Genomic DNA, 25393 nt, shown 5'->3' with positions numbered 1-25393 from the left:
AAAACACCGTCTGGAACAAGAAGAGGTTGACGCACCAAACGCAACAACGGCAAAGAAAACCAAACCCACCGAAGCAAAGGGGAGAAAAAATGTCCGAATCAAAGTACAGAGAGTGGATCCTGGACACGATCGACTCGTTGCGCTCCAGGAAAGCCCGACCGGACCTGGAGCGGATCTGCCGAATGGTCCGCAGGCGACACGGGTCCGAGCCCGACCGAACCTGCGCAGAACTCGAGAAACTGATCCAGGAGCAAACTGTGCTCAAAGTTAATTACAAGGGCTCCATATCGTACCGCAACGCCGCCAAGGTCCAGCGGAGAAGCAGGAAAAACAGAGATGATAGTAGTAGCGTGACGGCGAGCGGCAGATCACGGAGCGTGTTGCTGGAGGAAGGAGCCAGCCACTCGGATCTGAGCAACGGGGACAGCGCGCTGGGTCCCGCGGACCAGGACCAGGATGACACGGAGGATCTGGAGGTAACGCGACCTCGCATCGCACCGCCTTCATGTATTAATGATCATCACTATTATATTATTGTGACATGTGAACAGGGTGCGAGAACCGCACGAAAAATCTAAAACTGGCTTTTTCCCCTTCTCTTTACCTCCTTCCAACACGGGGAGTGGTGACGCGAGTGTGAACGCAAGTGCACCCAAAACTGCCGCAGACGGGGAGCGGCTGTACCTCGGCACGGAAAAAAAATCACCAACAATGAAAGCTGTGCGCGTAATGTTAGACTGTTACGGGGCACACGCAGGGGTGTGTGTGGAATGGGGGGCGGGTGTGTGGCGTGGGGGCACTTTTATTTGATGTTGCCGTTAAGTCAAAACAATGCGTTGGGGGAAAACTTGCACACTTTGCGGTCCCGTCTCTGCAACAGACAGCCCTCCTCCGCCGCCTCCTCCCCCAGCCAGTCAGAACCACCATTATCACATTCAGCAGCCTGACTGTGAGCCGAAAGCGCTTTTCAAGCCCAAAACTCGTTGGTGCGGGACGGTGTGGTGCGGCCGGGGTGGGGGGGGGGCATCCAGAGAGAAAAGTCTTCACAAACACCGCGGAACATCCGAGGCTGATAGGGAGGGAGGGAAGGGGGGTATTTATTTATTTTTTGGCGTGAGGATTAAAGATAAAATAATGAGAGATGATGATGATGTCGCACTCAAAACAGGCGATAGTCAGATTATGATCATAACCCGTAAGCTTTTGTGTTCCACCGTCCGTCGCATTATAGAGAACATTGACCCGGTGCAAAGTCAAAGTAGGTTGGCTATGGAGGAGGCTCTAGTGAGTCTAGTCTGCTGGCTGGCTGCTGGGAATGCGCTACATCGCTGTCTGTTTGGCTAAAATGGCTCGATCCGATTCGGGGAGCGCTCACAATTTCATGTGGGGCTATAAATGTGAGCTGGCTAGTAGGCTATATATACTATACTCTCTTGTTCGTACGACAAACGGAGGCGCCGCTCGCCGAAAAGAACTGATCTCAAGCTAACGACGCGGTAGACCGTAGACGTGAGGATCTGTTCTTTTTGGTGAGCGACACCGCCCTACGACGAAGTATAATTTGGCCTTTACAGCGGAAAACTCGATGTCTTTTTGCGCGACTTTTGTTTTATAGACGCTTCTGTATTAATTATCAAACAAGGAGGCCTAGAGACGGGAATGCAGTAAATGCACCGAGCACATCCACAGTTTATCTACATTCAACCGGCACGGGCTCTATAGAACTCGGGGGGCTTGAATAACGTGGGGTTTTTTTTCTTGAACTACAACAAACAACGCATTGAAAGTTGTAATATATAAGCGCCCGGCCCGATGGCTAAATGCCATAAAAGCGTCTCTTTCTCAGAGAGGTGCGGGGCGGGCTTTAGTTGCGCGCTCCACTCGCACTCGGCCGTGTGTCTTTGGACACGCAGTCGCACACAGTCTGTCACACTGTAAGCTCTTTCCCCCACGGATAGGGAACCGTCGACCAAAGCTAAGCAAGCGTCCGACTCGAAACTACTTCTATGCATCCTATTTTCAACAATAAGACTTGTTTAAGAAACCGATTGCGGTCGAAAGGGCGCATGATTGAGTGTGTGCTGTGTAGGGAACATCCTGCGTGCATTCAGTCACCACGGGGAGGGACGAGGCTTTTCAAAGGCAATTATTTACCACAGCGGTCAAATTGCGACATCTGTATGAGTGTTCTTCATGTGACACAGCCTTGGACCAGCGCACTGACTGACATGAAAACACTCTCCCATAATAACAACACGCATGGCATTAGCACAGGTTTTACACTCAAAATAACAAGGTTTTTGCTGCTAGCTACCCAAGTTGCTCGCAATCATGAATGGGGAAATAGACGAAACCCTGTGTCTATCGCAGAATATGATTGTGGAATTATGTGATTTTTTTTACTTTGCAAGTGAGCCATATCCTATATGACTACCTGATGTTAAGTATTCTATGCTATTTGTATTTCTCCCAAATATTGAAATACAGTTTCTAATCCCCTCCCCCCTCAGGCTTGCTATCATCCATGTGTTGATCCAAACATGGATAAAGGTGCATTGCACTGCATTCAGTCCACAGTCACAGACCCCATTTGATAAGATTTTATATTATTATTATTATCTCGGGCACCGCCCAATCTAATACATTTTTTGTTGTTGGACATGATTTGGTCCTATGGTCTGTCATGCCATGGACACCCCGTCCCCTAAGGACCCCTAGGAGTCCCTGGACACCACTTTGAGAACCACTGTTCTACACCCACTTCATAGATCAACGATTTTTGTTTGTATGGTGAATATATCCCATGATGTTGGAAAGCTTAATACAAACTTTCCCTGAAATGTCATGTTGCTTCCATGTTCTTATATCCTGCAGGCTGATGGCTCAATGGCTATGGACACAGACAGTAATGCAGAGGAGGAGGCGGCTGACGAAAGGAGCCGAGATGGGCCAGGCGGTGGGCGGCCTCCAGGCCACACCACCACATATGAAGACACTGCCGTTAAGTGTGCTCCTGTGCATGCCTTCTCTGCACCCTGCTCTCCCTCTGGGTCGCGTGTTGGCCCCAGCTCTAGCGTCAGCCCCAGCCCTACTACCCCTGGCACGGGCCTGGACAGTGTGTCGGTGGCTGCCTGGAAGGCTATCGGGAGGCCCAGCTCCTTGCCCCCATCCAGCCCCAGGGCTCTCGCACACAATGAATGGGCTTATGACTCTGCTTTCTGCCCAGCAGAGCGCCAGCACCCCGGAATGCAGAAAGACAAAGGTAGGTATCTGTGCTGACTAGCCACTGGCTATTATTATGCAACATATAATATTATTGTTATATAATATAAGATGAGAGTCCTATAGGAGTTGTCAGCCAACTAGTTGTTGCTGGGTGAGTACTTGTTGCTATTCCCTATGCATGCTTACAGTGTAGCCAGAGCAAAGCATTAGGACTCACACGTGCGACAGTGATCCGGCCTTTCATTGTATGGGAGAAACAGGGCAGAGCGTTGTAGGCGATGAGGTGCATGACGTGCATGACGTGTGAAGCATCAGTTCTGTAGCAGCCATTTTGGTTTGTAGTTTTCTTTCAGTGGGCCAAGCCCAACACAGTCCATTGCAAGTCAAACAAACTACATACCCGAAACCAGCACTCCAATGGGTCTGATGTTCCGTCAGCGTTCTTGCTTGCGTTTTCAAATGCATTGTCTGGTGTGTGTGAGTTTGCCCATAAAGTTTACAACTTGAACTTATATTTGCATTACCCAGTTAAACCCTATATATTAGTTAGGACTATACTCGGTGCATCTCCCCCCCCCCCGCCCTCTACATTAAATATCTTCACTGAAAACAGCGGTAGCCGATCAACAAACGAATACAATCAAATTGCAGAGAATAGGCAATCTACAAGCTCACATTGAATACGTTGTGTGCTTGTATATCTGCTATTTTTGAGTGGTGCAACCACTCCAAGGAACAGCAATGTCCGTGTCCGCCTATGTGTTGTTTGTGACATTAATGAGCACGAGTATGACTAGTACCAGTAGGGGCGCTGTTGTGCCAGAGAGAGAGAGAGAGAGCTGCACTGTTGCCTGCTAATGAGAATCACACAGGTGTGATTATTTTCAAATGTTTGTCCCAGAAGGGCGATGCTAGGCAGTGGCGCCGTCGGGAAAAAGTTGGAGGGACAATATTCGAGATGGAGAGTTGTATTGAGACTAGAGAGCAACTGCAGTAGGGTATAGGCTATAGCCAGAATGGTCATTAGACTAGAGAGCAACTGCAGTAGGGTATAGGCTGTAGCCAGAATGGTCATTGCGGCGAGAGGCAAGCATGCAGCGGCAGCCTGAGCCAATACACAACGACGATTGTGCAACAAAATGGTGCTAGAGACACCACCAGCGCCGGTCGGGATAATTCAATAAATAATAGACCAATCATTCCCCAATAGTTCGATGACATCCAGACCCAAATGACCCCCTCTCCGGCGCCTATGATGCTAGGGGTTATGTGGTTAACCACGGCACCAAACAGAATAGACCACCCTAATTTGATAACTTTATATCAGTGTATGCCCCTCAGAATGAAGCAGCTTACACAGCTAAACTACTCAAAGGACCATATCAACTACAATCAACACGTGTCGCTGTTTATACGTATTATGCAAGCATATAAAATAATAATGAAAAACGGAGTCCGTACACTTGATCCAGCTCCTAATGAAGAAGAGACACTTTTGGCTCGAAATGTCACCATTGGTGGTAATAAAAAGTACCCTTAGAGCTGTATTCAGTGTGGACTCTGTTTTTCTTAATATTTGTCTCTGTCCAGCACCTGGCTTTTGGATGTGTGCTTTATTCAGTGTTTGCATATATTGCATTATTATAAACGTAGACAATAGACATTTTATATACATTCATTAAAATGTTACCAAGCCTACCTGAATAACTGAGTAAATGTTGGCTAAACATCATTCCTCTGCTAGTTAGTCATGGATGTTTGAATTTGGTTCATAAAGCAATCATTCTTCCAGGGACTAATTCTAGCTAACCTATACAGACAGTAATGCTCACTTTGGTTGTTGCTGCCAGTGTTGGACTGGTTTCTGTCCAATTGGGCTGTTTTAAAATTCATTGGGCTGGAAAAAATAGCATTGTGCGGCTTCAGTTCAGGTGGATCACCAGATTCACCACCCATCACCACCCACCAGGCATACTTAATTAACTGGTAGGTGTGTCCACATAAAAGCATGATTTTAACAAATACTGTACACTTTTTGGAAAAAGTTCTTCCTCCTTATATTCTAATAATACCTGTTGATCATGTTTTAGGGTGGAAAAAAATCGTGGCGCTCCATCTTTAACACACATACATACACTGTTTCCGTATCCACTCTAGACCGGACATTTATTTGATCCAACAACAGCCATGTTGTGTGTACATAGGGCGGGATGTGGATACCCATCTGTCCAACTGCACGTAGATTTATCTATTATTTATCTATTAAGAAAAACGGACAAGGAAGCACCAGTCCCGTTCTTTGTCAAATCTAGGTACCCATGTAATGATTTTACGGTTTTATATGCATGGGTTTGGCCGATTTGGGCTGTTTTTTATTGAATTGGGCTGTTTTTAAGTTGTGCTTTGGCTGGAAACTGTCATTCTGATCTGGCTGCACACCAACTCCATTGACTTTATGTCTGCAAAAGGCTCACCAGCTGCCATGGGTCAACATAGGCATAGGGCAGACATGGAATGGATGTGTCTGCACTTTTATATGACATTTTGACTGGGTAGTTAGTGGTGCAGATCCTTAAAAACATTTAAAAAATATTAAGGCTTGGAATCTATTAACTGTGTCCATTCGAACACAGAAGCAGGAAGTATTATAATGACATAACATGTCATTCAGACCATGGCCTCGTCAACATAAGTCATGGAAAATGTCATAAATATGAGTATAGGCTACAATTCAAGCCAAAACACAATTCTAGAGATTTGTTGACTGCGTGCATGGTTAACTTCATTTAATGTTCAGCAAAACTACAACAGTAATAAATAAAAATGTAATAATAACTCATGCTTTTAAAGGCTAGAAGCAGTGGCATTTAACATAACTTACTTTGACTGCTGCATTTCGAATGGATTCTGTTTGGAGAATTCAGGCCATAAAATATATGGTACATAAAACGTGGTTTGGTGACGTTGACGTACCCTGTCAATGTTTTGAATACATTATACTGTAGGTGAGTGTGGATGTGTCTATTTTTGCCTCTCTGGGACCCAAACTAGATAGTAGATGTACAAGCTCACAACAGAGATCTGCTATTTTCACTACTTCTTAAAAGTATCTTTCCCATTTAATTAATGGATTTTCTTGAATGGAACTCATTTGAAAAAAAGAAACATTTTAGATTATTATTTTGAAATCATTAGAAATAATAGTAGTGAAAAACAAGATGTAGGAAAGATGTAATAAATAAAGGGGTAATTACACGTGACCCATAAAAATTGGTCTGTGACCCACATATGAGTCCCGAGTCCCGACCCACTGTTTGGGAAACAGTGGGGAAAATAATAATAATAATTAACGTGTTGGATTACCTATCTCAAACAAGTTTGAGTTGCAAATAAGTGGTTAAAAAGTTATCTCCATGAAAGGCAACAATATGTTAATTTCAAAAATGTAGATTCAGACACACAAAGAAAATCACACATGGGAGTCCTCCAGGGTCCTGTACTTGCCCACAAACTATTTATTATCATACTATAATTCAGTCAATGTCTGTCTGTCTGTCAGAAACACAGCCGTATCTCCTCACCCCCTGCACCAATCGCTCCCACTTTTCACACAGGCATTGACCATAATAATATGGAGGTCTTAACGAAGCCCCTTTTCCAATTTAACAAATTATAATTAATAATGACAACGGGTAAGGGCTAGTGTATATAAATGATAGGACACAAGCTTATACAGCTCAGACCTGAAACAGCTTATGTGTAAAAAGAGAGCTAGAAGCCCTCAAGAAGTGGTTTGATACAAACAAATTATCGCTGAACTTAAGTAAAACAAAATGATCTTTAGTAATAAAATAATAGAGAACATGGTTAAATTAACAATAAATGACATAGAAATTGAACGAGTACATGAAAATAAATTCGTAGGTGTTATAGAAGATAGTAAACTAAATTGGAAATCACACGTAGTAAACGTACAATCAACATTTAAAAAAACAATAGCTATATTAAATAAAATAAATGACCTAGTAAAAAAAGACTCATACTTCCATACTTAATGTATTGTGTGGAGGACGGTATGGTGGAACACATAACAACGATAACAAAACCAATTTTCATGTTACAAAAAAAAGCCATAAGAGTCATAAATAAAACTGAATATCTTGCAGCTACAAACCCACTATTCATCTGCAAACAGCCAAACACGCACTAAAAGGTGAAGATATAGTCAGCATAAACACTGCAATATTCATGTACAAGATAAATAAAAAATATACTACCATCACCCATACAGGAGCTGTTTGAAATGAGTACAGTACAATCTCAGGGGGACCTGTGTATTAAAACAAAAAGGGGCAAGGAAGGACCAACACGTAGGGTAGATGTATTGTATCTATAGGGGTAGACTTGTGGAATAGCCTGGACAATGAATTAAAGCACACCACTTTTAAAAGCTATTTAAAAGTAAGGTATTCAATAGATATAAAACATTATCATAAGATTATTATAATTATTAACCATTATCATAATTATTATCATAATCTAATTATCATAATTATTATTAACATAAGATCAAAGTTCTCTTGGCTTGAGTTTAAATAGGCTGATCATTGTAACTTCCATCTTACTGTTCTCCATCTGAAAGTTCTCATTCTGTCAGACTAAGTTCTAAAAATTGCTTTATTTTTCTTCTGTTTCCTTTGTATTTTGTTTCTTTTCAGAAAAAAAGGCTACGCAAAATAAGCTTTGGCTTCAGCCTAGACCTTTTCGGTGCCACCTCTTTATATAATATAAATGCTAATTATGAAGTTTACCATGTTACTGTACAGCACCGAAGTAAACTATTAATTCATTCAAGTTTCAAGTCTCTGCAAGTTGATTCTCATACCATACTGAAATGAAAATGGAGTCTAGTGGCTTCCCTGCAAAAATGGTGGGCAGTAATGTCAAGTGTACCGAGTGGAAGTCAATGTTCTAGACCTGCCAGACACTAGAAATGGTGCCTAACCTGAACCAGCTGCAAGCTAAGCATGTGACTGCCTGCCGGCCAATCAAATGGCATAGATCCCTGATGGCTGAATTATCTACTAGGTTAGATTCACATTTGTGGTTATTACATGAATTACAGCTTGTTCACTTGGAATAATAACAACAACAATAAATAATGTGACCCTCTGCATTTATTTACCCAGGTAAAGGAGCAGAATTGGCAGGGGCAGTGAAATCAGCAGGACCGCCTGTGGCTACAAGTCCACGTGTTCTGAAGAATGCAAGTCTGTGTAACCCAAAGAATACAAGTCCAATGACCCCGAAGAACATAAGTCCATGTACCCCGAAGGATATAAGTCCTTGCACCCCCCCAAAGGATATAAGCCCTTGTACACCGAAGGATACTGTAAAGAAAGAAGGATGGAGGACAGAGGACAGAGGACCTTCCTATGACCAGATGGTCCCTGACAACAATGGAACCAAACTGGTAATTGGCCTATATCTCTCTGTGATAGACAGCACTGCATTTCTGTCTGCGCTGCAGCTTCTTCACAGAGGAGAGGAACCACGATGGAAAAATAAGCCATTGGGCTTTATTGTGTTTTTTTGTGTGTAATGACTGCAGTGCATTGCTATGTGATAACTTGAATCATCAAATTGATTAAATCAGTGTACTACTTGCTTGTCATTTTCATGCATATTTTCCATTCCCCTTCTGGTCAACAGGATGAGACCAAGAACGTTTGTGTTGGAAGCCCACAGACGCTGCCTCTGACCTCTGATAACTGTGAGTGTGTCTTTATTTTAATTGTATCTGTTTAAGGGCTAACCTATATTATATTGAGAACTCAGAGATAACATTAAGGAGCCTGATAACATGCCCCTTTTCTCATTTTGGGGGATTGATTTACAGTGACACAGCAGAATGTTAATGGGATTAATTAGATAGAAGTACTACCCTGATGTTTCAGAGGGCGTGCGTGATAAGTGAATGCTGCTCACTGCCTCACAGGTGTTGCTCATTCTAATGATAGCTCTGTTGTTTGAAAGCTGTACCTTCTGTTCAGTCCTTGTAAAGCACAAGCGTCCTTTAACTTGCCTTTCAGTTGCTGAGTTACACAATGTGAATGAAGCCATTAAAGACCTGAGGCCCATTCTAAAAAATGCCTTCCAAATCAGTAGTTATCACACTTTCAAGAGTTTTCTAAAGAAAATATCTGTGCAAGCTTGCAGCGCTGCATGAAGTGATGCACTGAGAGCTTGTAGATCTGCTATTTTTGAATAGCCAACGCTAAAATCAAAATGACACGGGTGCTTTCCCGGTTTAATGGTTTAAGACCTACTGCAGGGTCTACTCTATATAGGAGAGAGATACTGTAGCTCTGGTCCATAGTTCTAATGCGTTTCATTTAGAGCTATGTTACTCTCAACTTCCGCCGCTCGCATGAATTCAGACCAGCCTCTCCTCTTTAGTGTAAATAAAAAGAACATTTTTGCTACTCACCAAAACTACTCACCAAAGGCGGGTTATGTCATTAGAAAGCCTACTTTCCTTAGTGGAAGCACTCTGAGCCCCCCACCACACGTATAAACGGTACTTTTTGGCCAAAAGGGGATTGTGTTTTGGAAGCAAGCGGAAGGCAGCTGCCATCCAATTTAAGACTGATCCAGGTACATTTTTATGCAGGTAACATTCATTTGAACTATGGTAATTTTGGCTTTCGAAATCAAAACTTTGCTGGCAACTCCAGCCATAAGTAACATGATTGTATGTTCAGTAATTAAAAGCATACAAACAACTAGCTGTAATTGTTGCACTGTACAGTATCTGCTGTGTACTGCACTGCCACCATGTGGAGATGTAGGATGATGCAGGCAAGGATGAAATTACACACAAAGGCTAGTATGCACCTGCATTACATTAGCACTGTTTGATCAAATAGTTAAGAAAATGCATTATGTTCAAAGCCAGACCTCCCACACCACTGTATTATGTCCCTTAAATCAGTACTATCCTTCCTAGTAATATGTAACCCATATTCAGTATGGCTAATCATGTTTTTTCTGGTTTTAGGTGCTAAATCGAAAAAGAAGCTAGATTTGGACTCATTCATTCCAGCTGAGGACATTTTCCTGAACGGTGGCAAAAATGGCGACGTGTGAGTGTTCTGTAGTTACAACCTAAACCTTAGTGGAGCATGAAGACCACTTGTCCAGGAGACCCTCTCCATCTATTCAGGCCGTGACCCCTCAAAATAATAATATTTTAACTGGGGACCCCCCCGGCCTGATATGCACTTGGAATGTAGAAGTTGAGGCATTCCAACTCCCCCCCCCCCCCCCCCCCAATAAATAAATACAAATAATAATCAATCAAGTCCCAACCCACAGGCTGAGAACCACTGCACTAGAGTTTCACCATTACATTTGTAATGTAACTTCATGTACTCTACACTAGCAACCGCTGTCCTTCATGTAAATAGCCATGCAGCATATTTGATACTTTCTTTTTGTGTAATCTCATATTACATCAGGAGAACTTAATTGCCTAAGAGGTTGACTGACAAGGCAACAAAAAAGGGAGAATTTATTTGGTGAGAAAACTCTTTGGTGGTCACATTCTGATTATTCTCTCTCTCTCTCTCTCTCTCTCTCTCTCTCTCTCTCATACCTCCAGCTCTGTGAAGAAGGAGAACGTGAGCCAGAACTTATTGCAATGGAGTGTGGCGGATGTAGCCAGTTATTTCTCTACTGCAGGCTTTCCAGAGCAGGCTGTGGCATTCCGAACACAGGTTAGTGCACTAACTGTGATTCGCCACAAGGTGGAGCTCGACCCCCATTCACTAGAGAGATGTGTAGCCAATGTGCTGATGTGCCTGTTCTGGTCCTTGTTGCATAATCATATAATAGGGAATGTGATCCCTTGACCTACATTAGTTGTGTACTGTTGTCAGTGGTGTAAAGTAACTAAGTACTGTACCTAAGTTCCATTTTAGGTGTTTTTTGTGTAACTTTACTGGAGTATTTTCAGTTTTCATTACTTTTACTTCTATAAAAACTAAATGAAAAAGGTTAAAGACGGCCCCTCACGCATTAGAATGACAATATCAGTCACTAGAACCAACGACAGGTCTTTTCAATTAAACTATCATGGTTAAAATGTAGCTTGACGTCACAAACATGTTTGAAAGTGAAATATCCCTTTAACCACAATCTACAAGCTCACAATAGGCCTATCTCACAGCCATTCCCTGAGCCCTTTCCACGTCCCCTTTCCAGACCTAGTGGTTGACGTGACGTCACTCCATAGACATTACATGTTAAAAGACCTACATTCAGAAGCCATAAACAACGCTTTTTCTGAAGGTAAACTTCATTCTATTTGGTTTAGCGGTCTTAACATCTTGTTTTCTACATAATAATATTATTCTGTTACATTTAACATTTGGAAACGGCCTTAAATGGTGCAGAGAAAGCATGTAGGGATGTAGCTCTGGTCCATAGCCTTACTCATGGACCAGAGCTACAAGATGTTAAGACCGCTAAAACAAATAGAATAAAGTTTACCTTCAGAAAAAGCGTTGTTTATGTCTTCTGAATGTAGGTCTTTTAACATGTAATGTATGGAGTGACGTCAATGACGTCACGTCAACACCACTAGGTCTGGAAAGGGGGTGGGGAATGGCTGTGATACAGGCCTATGTGACCTAAGATGTGCTATTTTCAAAATATTTGTATGCTTTTGAAAACTTGTGAAATGGGACCCTATGCATAATAATTAGTACTTTATTTTGATACCAATACCTTTTACTTTTACTCAAGTAGATGTTTAATTCCAGACTTACTTACTTACTTTCTAGTTGCGGTATTGATAGCTTTACTCAAGTAAAGAATGTGAATACTTTTTCCACTGTTGTTAAACGTGTACGGTAGTTAACACCTTAGACGAGTATATATTAATAGAGACGGCACCGGATTTCCCCTCCCATCCACTTGCATTAAGTTGCTCAAAAGCGCATGAGGCGATTTCACTCCTCCTTCCGGGTAGAAACAGAGTGCATTCTGGGATGAATTGGACCCAAACACATGAACACACTGCCGTTGACTATCATTGCGCCGTTTGCGAGCTTTCACGTATGAAACATTGACGTTCACGTATCATGGACCCAATAACATGAACGTGTCTGTGGAGCGATGCGTTCGGTTTTGATATCAATAAAGTTCCGTCCTTTTATTATTCTCTGTCCTGAGCGTCGTGCGTTACTATTTGATAGGACGGAGACCTCTGTTTATGCCACTCAGGGTGTTAAATGTGGACAGTCTCTTTGCACACACATTCTCAGTCTATTTATATCCCCTCCCCTCCGGGCCCGACAGGAAATAGACGGGAAGTCTCTTCTCCTAATGCAACGCAGCGACGTGTTGACCGGTATGTCCATCCGCCTCGGCCCGGCCCTCAAGATATACGAGCGACACGTGAAGGTGCTGCAGAGGACCCACTTCCTGGAAGACGAAGACCTCTGAGGTGTGTTTTATTATGATCCAACACAAAGCATCCACCTGAACATTTGGACGTTGTGTATACATGCAGACAGTAGACTACCTTCTGGGGATATAGTCGCATCCCACCACCACTCATCTCCATGTCAGATATGGACATGGACTGGCATTCTCTTTGTGGCTGTGAAAAAAAATGACAATTAATAGAAGGTTGTCCTATACCACTCCCATTGTGGTCTTTGAGGAAAGGTGTTCATTTCATTTGTTTTGCCATGCGATAGATGCGTCGACAATGGGAACGGTCTTCGATGCTCTGGGGGTTTGATTTGGCATAGTCTCTCAAGACAGATTCTGCTAACAGCTGAATCTATCTGCACCACTGCCCTAAACCTGCAGTGTTGTTGTTAGTGTCGTTGTTAAACACAGAAGCATCCGGGAGGAAGTGGACTAAGAAAGGGAGAGAAGCCCAGCCGGAACTGTCTCTACACAAAAAGGAGGTGGTGCCCCAGAGGTGAAAACAAAGGAAACCAATATTTCCCCTTTTTTTTACCGAGTGGGTACCCAGATTGTTTTTTTTTTACATGGACCTTTCTGCTAGCTAGAGGAACATGCAGGAGGCCCGGTGCGACCTCTGGAAGGGACTAACCTTGCACCAACTGGACCACCTGCGGACTAATGGACCCACAGACTGATGACCACAATACTGCTGTGGCTGACGACAGTGATGTCACAGACAGTAGTAGACCAATCAGAAGAAGTGGGCTCTGTGTTGTGACTGATCTTAACATTACATTGTTGGCTCCTTAACCTAAACTGGTTCTGTGACCTCTCCTGTTTATTCAGGAACAAATGTCTGTCCTCCTTTTCTTTCTCTCTCTCTCTCTCTCTCTCTCTCTCTCTCTCTCTCTCTCTCTCTCATAAGGAGACTTTAAAACGAGACCCTGTTGATTAAAGCATGATTTATAGTAGTGTTGTGTGACAATGTTGCTCACCGGAAATCTGATTTGTAGCTAAAACGCATTCAGCGAGCAACATTGCTGTACAATTAACCCATTTAGATCCAAGGCCGGTTCTAAAAACGCCTTCTAAATCTACTTAAGTTTTCTGAAAAACGTAAAGATGGAATGCCATGATCCCCCCCCCAATCATGATCATCAGGTACTATGATTACTAGGAAAAAGATTTCTTTCAAAGTTTACAGAAAGTGTTAAAATGATTTTTTTTTATGTAGCCACACCCACCAGTTCATTAAGTATACCTGGTTTTCACGAAGAAACCAAAAATACACAGGCAAGACATATTTGAATATTATAACCACACCTGGGGGTCTATTAGAGTAATGTCAACTCCATAGACGCATACAAAACAGAAAAAGTACAAAAATCACGGTAGTCCATCTTTAAAAAAATATATGTTGCTATATATCGTCTCTGTCGGGTGGCATGTCCAAAACTGTGACTTTTCAAATTAAAAAATGTCTAAATTAGCAGATCAAAGCTTGTAGATGTGCTACTTTTGATGCTTTTGTGTGATCGAGTAGGGCATTCATTTACAAAAAACTAAAAGCGTAGAATATGGAGCTAGTAGGTTTCTGCCCGACAGCAACGATATATATAAAATGACAGAGATACTTTCCCGGATTGAAATGTATAACAAGTTACAACATATAGGCTTTCCAGGTCTAAATGTAGATATTCTGTTGGGCTGCCCGTGTTCTCCATCAGAAGTCACAATAGAACCTTGTTCTATGTTGTTTGTCGTTCATTTTCAAATGATTGTGTCCCGGTTTAATATGGTTTTGGCACAAGTTCAGAACCAGTAAATATGCAAGTCCAACTACATGTAGTTATGGAAAACAAATAACCTTGAGAAATATTGTTATAATGAATTATATTGTTCTCAAATTCAATATAGCAACACAATGTCCTTTTTTTTTTTTTTTTTTTTTTACAGATTGGACATTTTGATCAAATGCAATATTCTGTGTTCTGAGTGATCATCTCTTGATTTGTCTGGTGTTTTTGCATTTGTGTTGATCTAAGCCAGCCATTTTGAAGTGTAACATTCCATTATACTGTACTGAATATAATCTGTAATGTTTGTATTTATGTTAATGTTACTTCCAGGGTCACCAATAAAAGCACTTGTCTCTTTTCACCCGAGTGTGTGGTATTTATTACAGAGCACACACTTGAGGTTGTGTTAAGTGGTGACAGTTCACTTCAGTCAGTGCTAATCGTTTAACAATCTAAGATACATTAACGAGTACTTATGGTTTACAACACCAGAATAACCACTTAAGCCCTATACATTGTTGCGTGACAGTGAAAATTGCCGATCTGCAAGCTCACAACGTATCGCAGAGCGTATCAGATTTTCACTATTTTAGATTTTTTTTGTTTGCCGAAAATAAGGAGAAAATTTACTTTACATTCAAAATAACTATGTGACACAGTGAACATTCAATGCTGTCTCCCATTACCAGAACCAAGAGAAAACATCCTATGCTGTATGTACAATGTAAGGAGTCAACTGGTAATGGAGGAAATGGTGACAGTCTGGCTTGGTGAGAAGATTTCCTGTTTAATAATATGATTGAAGAAAAGGAATAACCTCATCTGGTCCAGTAATTTAATGAGAGGAGAAGAAGCAAGCACTCAGTTGAGTAGTTCAAAGTAATAATGTATCTGGTCAGGTGGTAGAAACAGTCCATAGAAAATAATACCAGCACTCACATCGGGTCAAAGTTTCTTTGACCCGATAAAGAGCTCGAAATGTTATCATTACATTACATTGAAGCAAATGAGTGTGCAGGTTTATTCTTTTTCTTCATGATACTTTCCAACCTAGCACCTCATCCAAGTGAAATGCGTATTCTTTAGTTGTTGTAATAATATGTGATAAACAAAATGTGATTACTGAAACTGAGTCATGATAATCTATAACCACTTTAACCTTGACATCCCTATTTTTCATCAACATAATTATTTAAAAAATGTTCACATATTTTCCAGATTTGTAAAAATGTTCACAATTGTTTGAAAATAGCGAATCTACAAGCTCAGTCACAACACATCTATGGCGATCCTGTTCCTCTGTGAGCTATTTTCAAATGGTATAAAATAGGGTTTAATTGGTTAAACAATTGATCAAATATAGCAGAGTAAAATAAAAATAAAAAAGCTCCTTGACTCCACATCCAGTAGATTTCATTACATTAAGACTGTACGGCATTTAAATTAAAGTCTATAAGGTTCCTTTAGCCTCCTCAGTGCCGCGATCCCCCCCAGTCCAACCATCTGAGGTTCTGTAATTGAGAACTCCTTCATTATGGAGTATACGTAAATGGCATGCAGCCTCCTCATGGTTCCCATCTGTCTGTAACTCCAGGACACACATTCCAAGTTCCAAGCAGAATAGGAGGATCCCTTGCTGAGCAGGCTGTAATGGACTGCCCCCCTTGAGGGGATATACGGGTGTGTGGGTGGGCCGTATGATTGACTGACGTTCTCTCTGTACTGGTCAACAGCAATGGTTCTCAAACTTCTACATTTCAAGATCTCTCCTTAACTCAGATGTACAGAGAGACAATGTGGAAACAAATGGACCCGTTGGGGTCCATTTGGTTCCATTTGTACACTGTCAGAGTTACAGACTTGTAAGGGTCAATTTAGACCCCCCCCTCCCCCCTCTATAGGAAGCCAGAGAGTCCCTGGAATCCACTTTGAGAAATACTGATCTACAGGACAAAGGGGAGTATGGAAGCGCGCAGGGTAGGGTAGTCACGGAACTCCTTTAGGTAGCCACGGTGTTTGCCTCGGGCCCATATGGTCATCTGGATAAAAGCCACGATCGTGAAGAATGCCACAGGAACACACTGGGTCATCACCGCAAAGCTTATCCATGTGCCCAGCTGTGATCAAGAAAGTTGCACGCACGCCCGCACGCACGCACAGTAGAAGCAAACATATGGTAATATATTAGCACAGCAACCAGCAGATGGTGTTAACATTGCATTTGAAATTCCAGTGATAAAATGTAGCCCATTAGACTACACGGCTGCATGCTAACAGCAGGATGGATATGTTGTACATTTATCCTTCACAGTGAATGTTCACTGGAGTATAAATTTGATTATTGCTTTTTAATGAACAGCATGAGATGCAGGAATGGTCTCACCTCGTATGTGTAGTTTGGACAAGACACCAAGAAGAAAATCCACGTAAATGGATTCTTTGTTGGGTATGGAATCTTCTTGGCTTTTGAACCTGCGGTAATGGATAAACAGAGACGATTGAGTGTTTCCTTGAATGAGTGCATTGTTTTTATTCATCAGAGGATGACCTCGTGTTCTTGCAGAGACAGGGGCCTTACCTGCTTGTTTGAGATTACGAATGGCAACATTTATGGAGAAATTCCCCAGCTGGCAGAACTGTGCAAGACAGAGACATAAAAAGATGGCCCGTTACAGAGAATTTGACACAAATAAATGGTCCTGTAAGTGTCCAGTGTTGGTTACATTTGTATATTCTTAGTTATGGATAAATGGACATGGAGGATTTTACTGTATATGATGAAAGCATATTACTGTCTACAACCCATGTCAGACTTACCAGGAACACATAAAGCGCTGTTTTCACTTGCTGTTGCCCATAATCTGTGAATATATACAGTACATTACAGTAAAAAGTACAAGTTTTCGAAATTCAACTTAAGAGTGACGACTTGAACTCATCTTCACTTACAGGGTGTGGTGTAGAGAGGGTGGTTAATGTAGTATGCCATCCAAGCTGCAAAGCACCAGTAGAAGCCACAGTTCTGAAACAGGAGGCACTACATTAAGTCAAGATGCCATATTCATATCCATATTCAAGGTGTGTGTGTGTGTGTGTGTGTGTGTGTGTGTGTGTGTGTGTGTGTGTGTGTGTGTGTGTGTGTGTGTGTGTGTGTGTGTGTGTGTGTGTGTGTGTGTGTGTTACACTGTTATACTGTGTACCAGAATAGCAACAATAGAAAGTAGATAGTAAAGAATAATGGAAAAGTATTTACATCTGTCATAGCACAATTTGAGACGCTTGAAGTCTCTTGACCACAATAGTACCATCTAAATAGTACCATCATCTATGTGCTCACTGTGCAGTGCAGTCTGCGTCAGTATCCATTTACATGAATAAAGTAAATATAGTGTAGTATATTTACAAGTAGTAATTATATTTAGAATTCAACATTTGATTCTTCCGAGAATTGTAACGCGGTATCACATTACCGGCAGTAAATAACCACAGTAGTCCCAGTCCAAAGGTCACTCAGCGCACGAGTTGGACTTTCTTTTTTACCTTGAAAATATTTCTGAGTGGCATGGTGCCGTGGGAGATGCGGTGGACGAACATGGTCTCTAGAAGTCTCTTGATGTAGTGCAGGGAGTGACAGATGCAGGCCAAGCTGCAGCATAGAGGGGGGGGGGGGGTAATGTGACACCACACTGACCACAGTACAGAGAACCATCAGCGTTACATGTTTGGGCTTTGATTAATACATTGGCAGTCCATTACGCTTGGCCCCGGTTCAGAGTCAACAGTGTGAGCAATGTGCTTCACTATCGCCGCTGTTTAAAGGGGACATATGTGCAAAGCCAGGGGTCAGGGTGATACACAGTGACGAGATTACGCGACATCCTTGGAATAATGTAGGTCGACACTTACTGTACGACCCAGTGCTTGCTGCTGGTGAAGTCATACTTCGGAGGGTAGATGAACGGCATGCGGAGGTAGAACATCAGATAGATGATCAGAGGACCGGTACATTCTGTCAAGAATACCTGCACAATGACAGTGGTGGATTTTGTAGGCCTACTTATGTAAAAGTACCAATACCGTACATAAAAATAATCTGTTACAAGTATAAGTCTGGAATTCAACATATACTTGAGTAAAAGTGCAAAAGTATTGGCTTCAAAGTGTACTTTGTACCAAAAGTACATTTTGAAACTGGCAGATCTAGAAGTTAAAAATGGCCGAAATGCATACTGTATATGGCTGAAGTGGTTAATGTATGTTTTGTATTAATGATCAAAATCCACAATGTAACGCGTATTACACGTTTTAAATAAATGTAGTGGAGTATAAGTAAAAGTACTGGAAATTGGAAATACTCAAGTAAAGTAAAACTACCCCAAAATTGTACTTACTACTTACTTAGATACTTTCCACCACTGACAAAGGAAAGGCAAATACAAAGACCATCATCTCTTGTTGTTACTACACACAACAAAGTGTAATAACTTACTTGCCACCCATAATGAATGAGTTGCTTTTAATTAAAAGTCAACATAAGTTTTGTTTTGTTAAACAAAATGTGCCACTCTACAGGCTTTTTCATGTCACGGTCCATTATATATTCTACATTTAAGCCGTCGACCACCATTTGATGAGATTTAGCCTCGCGGACCCAAAACGATATATTCTGTTGTCGTTGGATGTTCTATGCTGTATTGATGTTGGTACCATAGGAGAGATTGAACAGGCAAACGTTGATCAAAATAACAATTCTTCTACATTCTCTAATGTAGACTTCTTGTAAATGAAGTAATGAAACCAAATGGACCCGCAAGGGTTTACGCTCTCAAGAGTTAATGATCTATTTGGTTACCAACTCTCCATCATTTAGCTGAGGGAAGGACCACTGGTGGTCCCCAGACCACTGCTTTGAAATCCACTGCTATAGAGTACGTGTTTGTTCACTTACAATCTCCCCGTCTCTTCAGCTCTTTAGTAACCAGAAAAGAGAATGTCCAGTTCGGGATACCAATTTTATCCAATCAGAATTCCACAAATATCATTTATGAGTCACTTCCCCCCCCCCCCCCCCCTCTCTCTCCATCACTTCCAATATCCTGTATCCCACATGAGTTCTTTGTCCTAATTGGAATCCTGATCTAAAATAAAATAAATGTTATGGTTACTAAAGAGCTGGGGGGAGACTAGTGGGAAACACCTTGAACAATGAACAAACACAGATTGCTGTTGGAATATAGCGCTAAATACTCACAGAAAACAATATCACTCACACCCCCTTTAACTTCTCATTGGTACACTTTCAGAATTAAATGAACACACTGGCAGTTGCTGCAGAAACTCTGGCCCCTTTCCCAACGGGGTTGAACCGAGTCAGTTATTTTATCCTGCCTAATATTGTGTGTTAATTTGTTTCTACTGGAAAAAAGAATGGACGTCGGTTCCGTGAAAGCACCAGGGTGGTTCCAAGAATCTAGAATGGAACCAGTTCTATAAACTTTTGGTGGAAAAGGGGCCACAGCCCACAGTGTAATAATAACGTTCAACGACTGCCAGTGAGAGAGCCTTCCAGTGAGAGAGAGAGAGCATGGCATTCCTGCATGCCACAAGTGATATGATCAAGCAAGGCTAGTGCTGCAGCTGACGGTTAGGCCTGTGATGGAATGGATCTCTGAATCAGCACCTCTGCCAGGGGCCTGGCTCAGCACAGCTGACTGATGGCTGTACTGCTCACTGCTGGAAAAAGTAGCGTTGTGAGCTTGTAGATCGTCTATTTTCATATAGCCGAAGTATATATTGGGCTGAAGTGGTTAATTCATGTTTTCTAATAAAAGTCTGGTGACGCGAGGTTACAAGGTAACTAGTAAAAACACATTATTTGCCTTTGAGATGTAGTGGATGAGTAAAATTAAAGTATTTAAAATTGGAAATACTATTTTTGTTTGTTGGGTCTGTGTCACCAACACTTAAGAGTGGTCTGACCTAATGTTTCTTATATAACTGATTGCACTACTGAAGGCTATACTCTTACTTGATTATCCTGTTAATTATTCACATACCATACCTTCTGACTTAATACCAATCATGCTTAAATACTCTAGCCTATATACAGTATATAAAGTTACAGTACTTGAGTGCATGTACTGTACTTAGTTAATTTACACCAGTGGTGCCTACCAACACTGAGTGGTTAGAGAGACCACCTGGTAAACAAAAGGCGCCAGGCCTAGTCTATGTGTCAAAGACTGAGGAAGACACTTAACCCCTGACTATTAATAGCACCAACTGCTCCTAATAGTTAGGATGGGTACATGAATGCAGAGGACAAATGTCACGTCGTATGGGACCAAATTATTATAATTATTATCAGTGGTAATTTCAACATTTCAAATTTTTATTATTGATTGATGCGAGAGCAATGGGTCCTATTTCAGCATGCACTGATGTGATATCATTGGTAGACCGGGTTTCTGATGATGTCATTGGTAGGCCGGGTTTCTGATGATGTCATAGTTTGGCCGGGTTTCTGATTATGTCATTGGTATAGGCTGGTTTCTGGACTGTCTACACAGCCTCTGAGACAATGAGCAAACTAGTAGAACGGAAATGGAGCCATCTCATAATCAGTGGTGGAACTACTAACTAACAGTGCATGTTTTCAGGTACTTTTACTTTACTGGAGTATTTCCGATTTTCTATACTTTTACTCTTACTCCACCATCAGAGACAAATATGCTTTTTTTAATCCACTACAATTATTTGAAAACTTTAGTTAATAGTTACTTATATTATTATTACACATCAACCACATTTAAACTCTGGCTATACCGGTATTTGAAAATAGATGATATAGGCCTACAAGTTCACAACGCGTTGCATCGTGACGCTTTGTGAGCTTGTAGATCTGCTATTTTCAAAAGATTTCAATACATTTTAGACATATGATAACTTGTGAAACATTCTACATAATGAGTACTTTTACTTTTGGTATATGCCTATACTTTCATACTTTTACTCAAGTAAATGTACTAATTACCGGACCGAGGACCGTATTTTGCGTGTCTTAAGTACCATGCAGATCTTATGACTTAACTTGAGACCTGGAGGGGTGGCCGATGCTTTGGTTGATTTGAGTGACCAAATACTAGCATTGGCCACGCCTCCAGGTCTTAAGTTAAGTTATAAGACCTGGTAATTAAGACACATGCACAAAATAGGGCCCTGAGTGTTTCTACAATGAAGTATTGATACTTTTAATTGAGTACATAATTTGAGTACTTTTTACACCACTGCTCATAATTAGTGAGGACCAATTATACGAAGATACAGTGTTGAAAAAGTATTGGTGAAACATCATCACGGCCAGTTGGACGGTGATTGAGTGGTCAGAGGGATAGACACCTGTGAGAGCAATGGGTGCACAAGATTATGTGTCCTTGAATAGAGCACATATCTGTCACCCCCGAGTGGATATTTATATGATTGAGTGAGTGAGCATGTCTGTTCATATCTAAAAGTACGATTCTCATGCTAGAAACTACTGTGTGTGTGTGTGTGTGTGTGTGTGTGTGTGTGTGTGTGTGTGTGTGTGTGTGTGTGTGTGTGTGTGTGTGTGTGTGTGTGTGTGTGTGTGTGTGTGTGTGTGTGTGTGTGTGTGTGTGTATATCACTGTCCTAGTAGACTCCTAACGTGCCATACATAGTGTCACATACACATTCAGAGGAAAACCTGGATACTGACATTCATTAATTTAATTGGGTCTTATGATCAAAATACGAACGTGATAATGGTGTGTAAAAAGAGAATGTAGAATTTGCCACACCATGGACACATGATGACATGTTGACTCCTGACTGACCATACATGCATTATGTACTTACAGTTGCATAGGAGACTTGAGGCCCCAGGTCAGCGAAGTAAAAGCTGGTTGTGGTTCCAACAGGAAGTTCCCCGAGAATTTCTTCATCCCTCAGACATTTGGCCTCTAGGGAAATTAGAAGATTAAAAAATGCGTGCAGTTAAGATCACTGCTGTTCACTTCCTGACTGGTGATTCTTCCAAAATAATCTGTGGCTTTGAGCTGAATTCTGCAAATGCAAAATACATTATGCAGATATTACAGACTTACTGGGATCCAGACGCAAAGACTGTCTGGCTGGATACCACTTTGGATCTAAAAAACAAACAAAGACTAAAGGCTTTCTTTTGATGCGCGGTTACATTTTGTTTTGTTACAAAGACAAACAAGGAAAGACTAAAGGACTGTCTAAAGCTAAATTGCATATTGTTATCTTGAGAACATATACTCACATGACTTGTGGAACAATGCCTTGATATCTAAAATAGTAGCAGTCGGCTCCACCTGTACACAAAGAGGTTGTTCATCCACAGGCCAAGCTATCCAATATGTTTGTGCAAATAACTAATATCTCAATCTTCGAACCCATTGAGAGACTAATATCAAAATAGCATATATATTAGCTCACGAGCTGTGAGCTTTTTTTAGCTGTGAGCTTCTAGATTGGCTATTGTTTTTTTGTATTGGTATTGGTAAGTATAGGGCATAGCAGTGGCGGGCATAGCAGTGGTGCCACAGATGTAAAACCCATTAATTTGTCCCATAGAGATTTCCCAAAATATGTATACATTATTTTAACTAAGCCTGGAACCAAGCGATCCAGCTGCAGAGTGGTGACATAAAAAACATTAAAAAGTTATAGATTTTTGTTATGTTTTTATGGTCATGATTCATCAGGAGCCTGGATGGCTTGCTTCCAGGCTTAAAATAATGTATATACAAAATTTCGGAAATCTCTATGGGACAAATGAATGGGGTTTGTATCAATGGCACCACAAAATGGCCACCACTGATATGTCCTATAGGGCATAAGTGGTAATAGCCATAGGTTACATGAGTAGGGAGACAACAAGCCCAAAGTGGAATAGCTATTACAGATAGTATTACATTTCACCACAGCAAATTATGTTTCCATTTCTTTGGGAATGTGTCTGTCATGCATTTCAGATGTGATCCATAATGCTTTTTTTTTTTACATATATATTCTCATCTAGTTCAAAGCAAACGTGTGTTCTGGCTGCTTATTGGCCCAGTGGAACAGACACATATACTGCACTGTAATGTGCAGTATAAAAAAGAAAAAGAATCTTGTCCAATGAGAGGGAATGTTCACCTCCTAACTGAAACACTACCTCGGCCGAAACCAAGCTGTTAATGGTCACACTTAGCCAAGCCCTATGTGAAGGAGATGATTAGCTTTAAAATTACCCCTCCTCTCTCAAAGTGATGACTCACTAGCTAGTACTTGAGTACAAACATTATATGTATAGAGATAGAAATGTATAGAGAAGGACATATTGTGTCCTTCTCTCACTCCTCTCTCGCTCTCTCTCTCTCTCTCTCTCTCTCTCTCTCTCTCTCTAATTTGAAGCACTCATGTCACGTGACTTTGAATATTCCCAAAAAAGACACGATGAGAGGCGATAAACTACAATAAAATATGAGCCTCCCAGAAGAAGATCCAACTGCATGCCATTATATACACCGCTTGTACCCTATCGGTTACTATGGACGTGACCCAAGTGGCAAGTGACCCAAGTGGCTCGTAAATGTGTCAGTTACGTGAACAGTAGGCTATCTGTCACAAAATAATAATACAAAAATCATTAGGCTATGCTATGCAGTATGGGTCCAATTTGAAACACACTTTCATTCACACCAACACTCACTTTGTCCCACAAGACAAGCCTCTCTTTTGTCTTGACGTCCAAGATCTCCAGCTCAAAGTATACTATCCTTTTGGCCTTTTTCGGAGGTTTTGGCCTGGGCCTTGAGGAAGACTTCTTGTCATTATCACCGGTACCTTGGTTCTTCGCCTCTAATGCAAGTGCATCCATGATTTTAGTGGGTGAATGCTCTCATGCAACCAGAGGCAAATCTCTGCTGACTGTATTCTCTCGTCCTCTGTTGTTGTGGGTTATAGACACTCCCAACTCGTCCTCAACACAGCCCTGCCAGACAGTCCCAACTGCTACTATATGTCCTCCTTGACGTCTTTACCAACAGCCTGGACTCTCCAAATATGTGAGCCCTTACAGAAGCAGAATGGTAAATGTCCGTTAGACCATGAACACCTGCTCCAATGCCAGTATATATGTGACGGACAGAGACCTTGTGTCAGCTAGAGATCGTCCGAAAGATATGTTTAACCTGCCTCTCACCTGAAAAGCAGCGTCCCAATGTCCGGGAGCTCTGCTCCCAACACCCCAGATCCACTGAAGACGAAACCCGAGAGGCCCCAAGACATAATCCATAGCGCGCCATTCACAAGGCTAAATATAAATTGCCTGATTTGCACTGCGCAAGCTTGGTAACCTTGGTAGGCGACACAAAGCCTTACCCAGTGACAGATCCCAATGTGTTCTCATAAGACCCAAGACACATCTCCCGTCCATTCTGCTCGGCTCCTCACTCTGTCACACACACAGCACAGCACAGTGGGCCCCTCTTAAAAGCCTTGATCCACTGGATGAAAGACAGCCAAACCTTCACATACTGTACCAGCATATTCCCCTCCCCCAGGCCACCTGTGTCCTGTGGCCCCCCATAACAATATTCCTTCATGTCCTTATTGACATCCACAACAAAGACAAACATATTAATTTCAATGCAAGTTGGTTTTTAAGCGTTTGTATTAATCAAATGTGTTTATCCATAATACTGCATGTGATGCTGATAGTTAGAAGGGGTAGGATGGAAAGGCTAAGCTTGAGAAGGTCAGAGATGTATTTGTGCTTTAAGCCATAAACACAAATGCACACACTTCAGATAGACTGTTTGTTTTTTTCCTTTTGTTTTTAAGATACCGGTA

The 25393-nt window shown here is 41.6% G+C and overlaps 2 protein-coding genes across 2 annotated transcripts; one reads left to right on the top strand and one right to left on the bottom strand.

Moving 5' to 3' along the window:
* Nucleotides 1-14: 14 nt before the first annotated feature.
* On the top strand, nucleotides 15-15609 carry samd1a (sterile alpha motif domain containing 1a). Its single transcript, XM_080775358.1, has 7 exons — nucleotides 15-476; nucleotides 2875-3262; nucleotides 8415-8698; nucleotides 8938-8998; nucleotides 10286-10370; nucleotides 10889-11003; nucleotides 12589-15609. The coding sequence occupies exons 1-7, from the start codon at nucleotides 90-92 to the stop codon at nucleotides 12733-12735; spliced, it is 1467 nt and encodes a 488-aa protein (XP_080631484.1). The 5' UTR covers nucleotides 15-89; the 3' UTR covers nucleotides 12736-15609.
* tecra (trans-2,3-enoyl-CoA reductase a) lies at nucleotides 15329-24955 on the bottom strand. The gene is made up of 12 exons (XM_080775359.1): nucleotides 24744-24955; nucleotides 24252-24613; nucleotides 22815-22866; nucleotides 22633-22677; nucleotides 22385-22488; nucleotides 18414-18529; nucleotides 18048-18153; nucleotides 17457-17529; nucleotides 17325-17368; nucleotides 17086-17143; nucleotides 16891-16979; nucleotides 15329-16624 (listed from the first exon to the last, which is right to left on the bottom strand). The coding sequence occupies exons 2-12, from the start codon at nucleotides 24417-24419 to the stop codon at nucleotides 16451-16453; spliced, it is 1029 nt and encodes a 342-aa protein (XP_080631485.1). The 5' UTR covers nucleotides 24420-24613; nucleotides 24744-24955; the 3' UTR covers nucleotides 15329-16450.
* Between the last annotated feature and the right edge of the window lie 438 nt (nucleotides 24956-25393).

This window comes from Protomyctophum bolini (genome assembly GCF_963924005.1).
Source record: "Protomyctophum bolini genome assembly, chromosome: 11".
Lineage (NCBI taxonomy): Eukaryota > Metazoa > Chordata > Actinopteri > Myctophiformes > Myctophidae > Protomyctophum > Protomyctophum bolini.
Note: the sequence above shows the minus strand (reverse complement) of the source record. Positions and strands in the feature narration are given on the sequence as shown.

Coding starts and splice junctions, on each gene's coding strand:
- tecra (XM_080775359.1), bottom strand. CDS start 24,419: ATGGATGCACTTGCATTAGAGGCGAAGAACCAAGGTACCGGTGATAAT. Junction 17,530..18,047: donor CACTCAGAAATATTTTCAAG/GTAAAAAAGAAA, acceptor CTCCTGTTTCAG/AACTGTGGCTTCTACTGGTG. Junction 17,144..17,324: donor CAGCGCTTTATGTGTTCCTG/GTAAGTCTGACA, acceptor TGTCTTGCACAG/TTCTGCCAGCTGGGGAATTT.
- samd1a (XM_080775358.1), top strand. CDS start 90: ATGTCCGAATCAAAGTACAGAGAGTGGATCCTGGACACGATCGACTCG. Junction 8,699..8,937: donor ACAACAATGGAACCAAACTG/GTAATTGGCCTA, acceptor TCTGGTCAACAG/GATGAGACCAAGAACGTTTG. Junction 10,371..10,888: donor GGTGGCAAAAATGGCGACGT/GTGAGTGTTCTG, acceptor TCATACCTCCAG/CTCTGTGAAGAAGGAGAACG.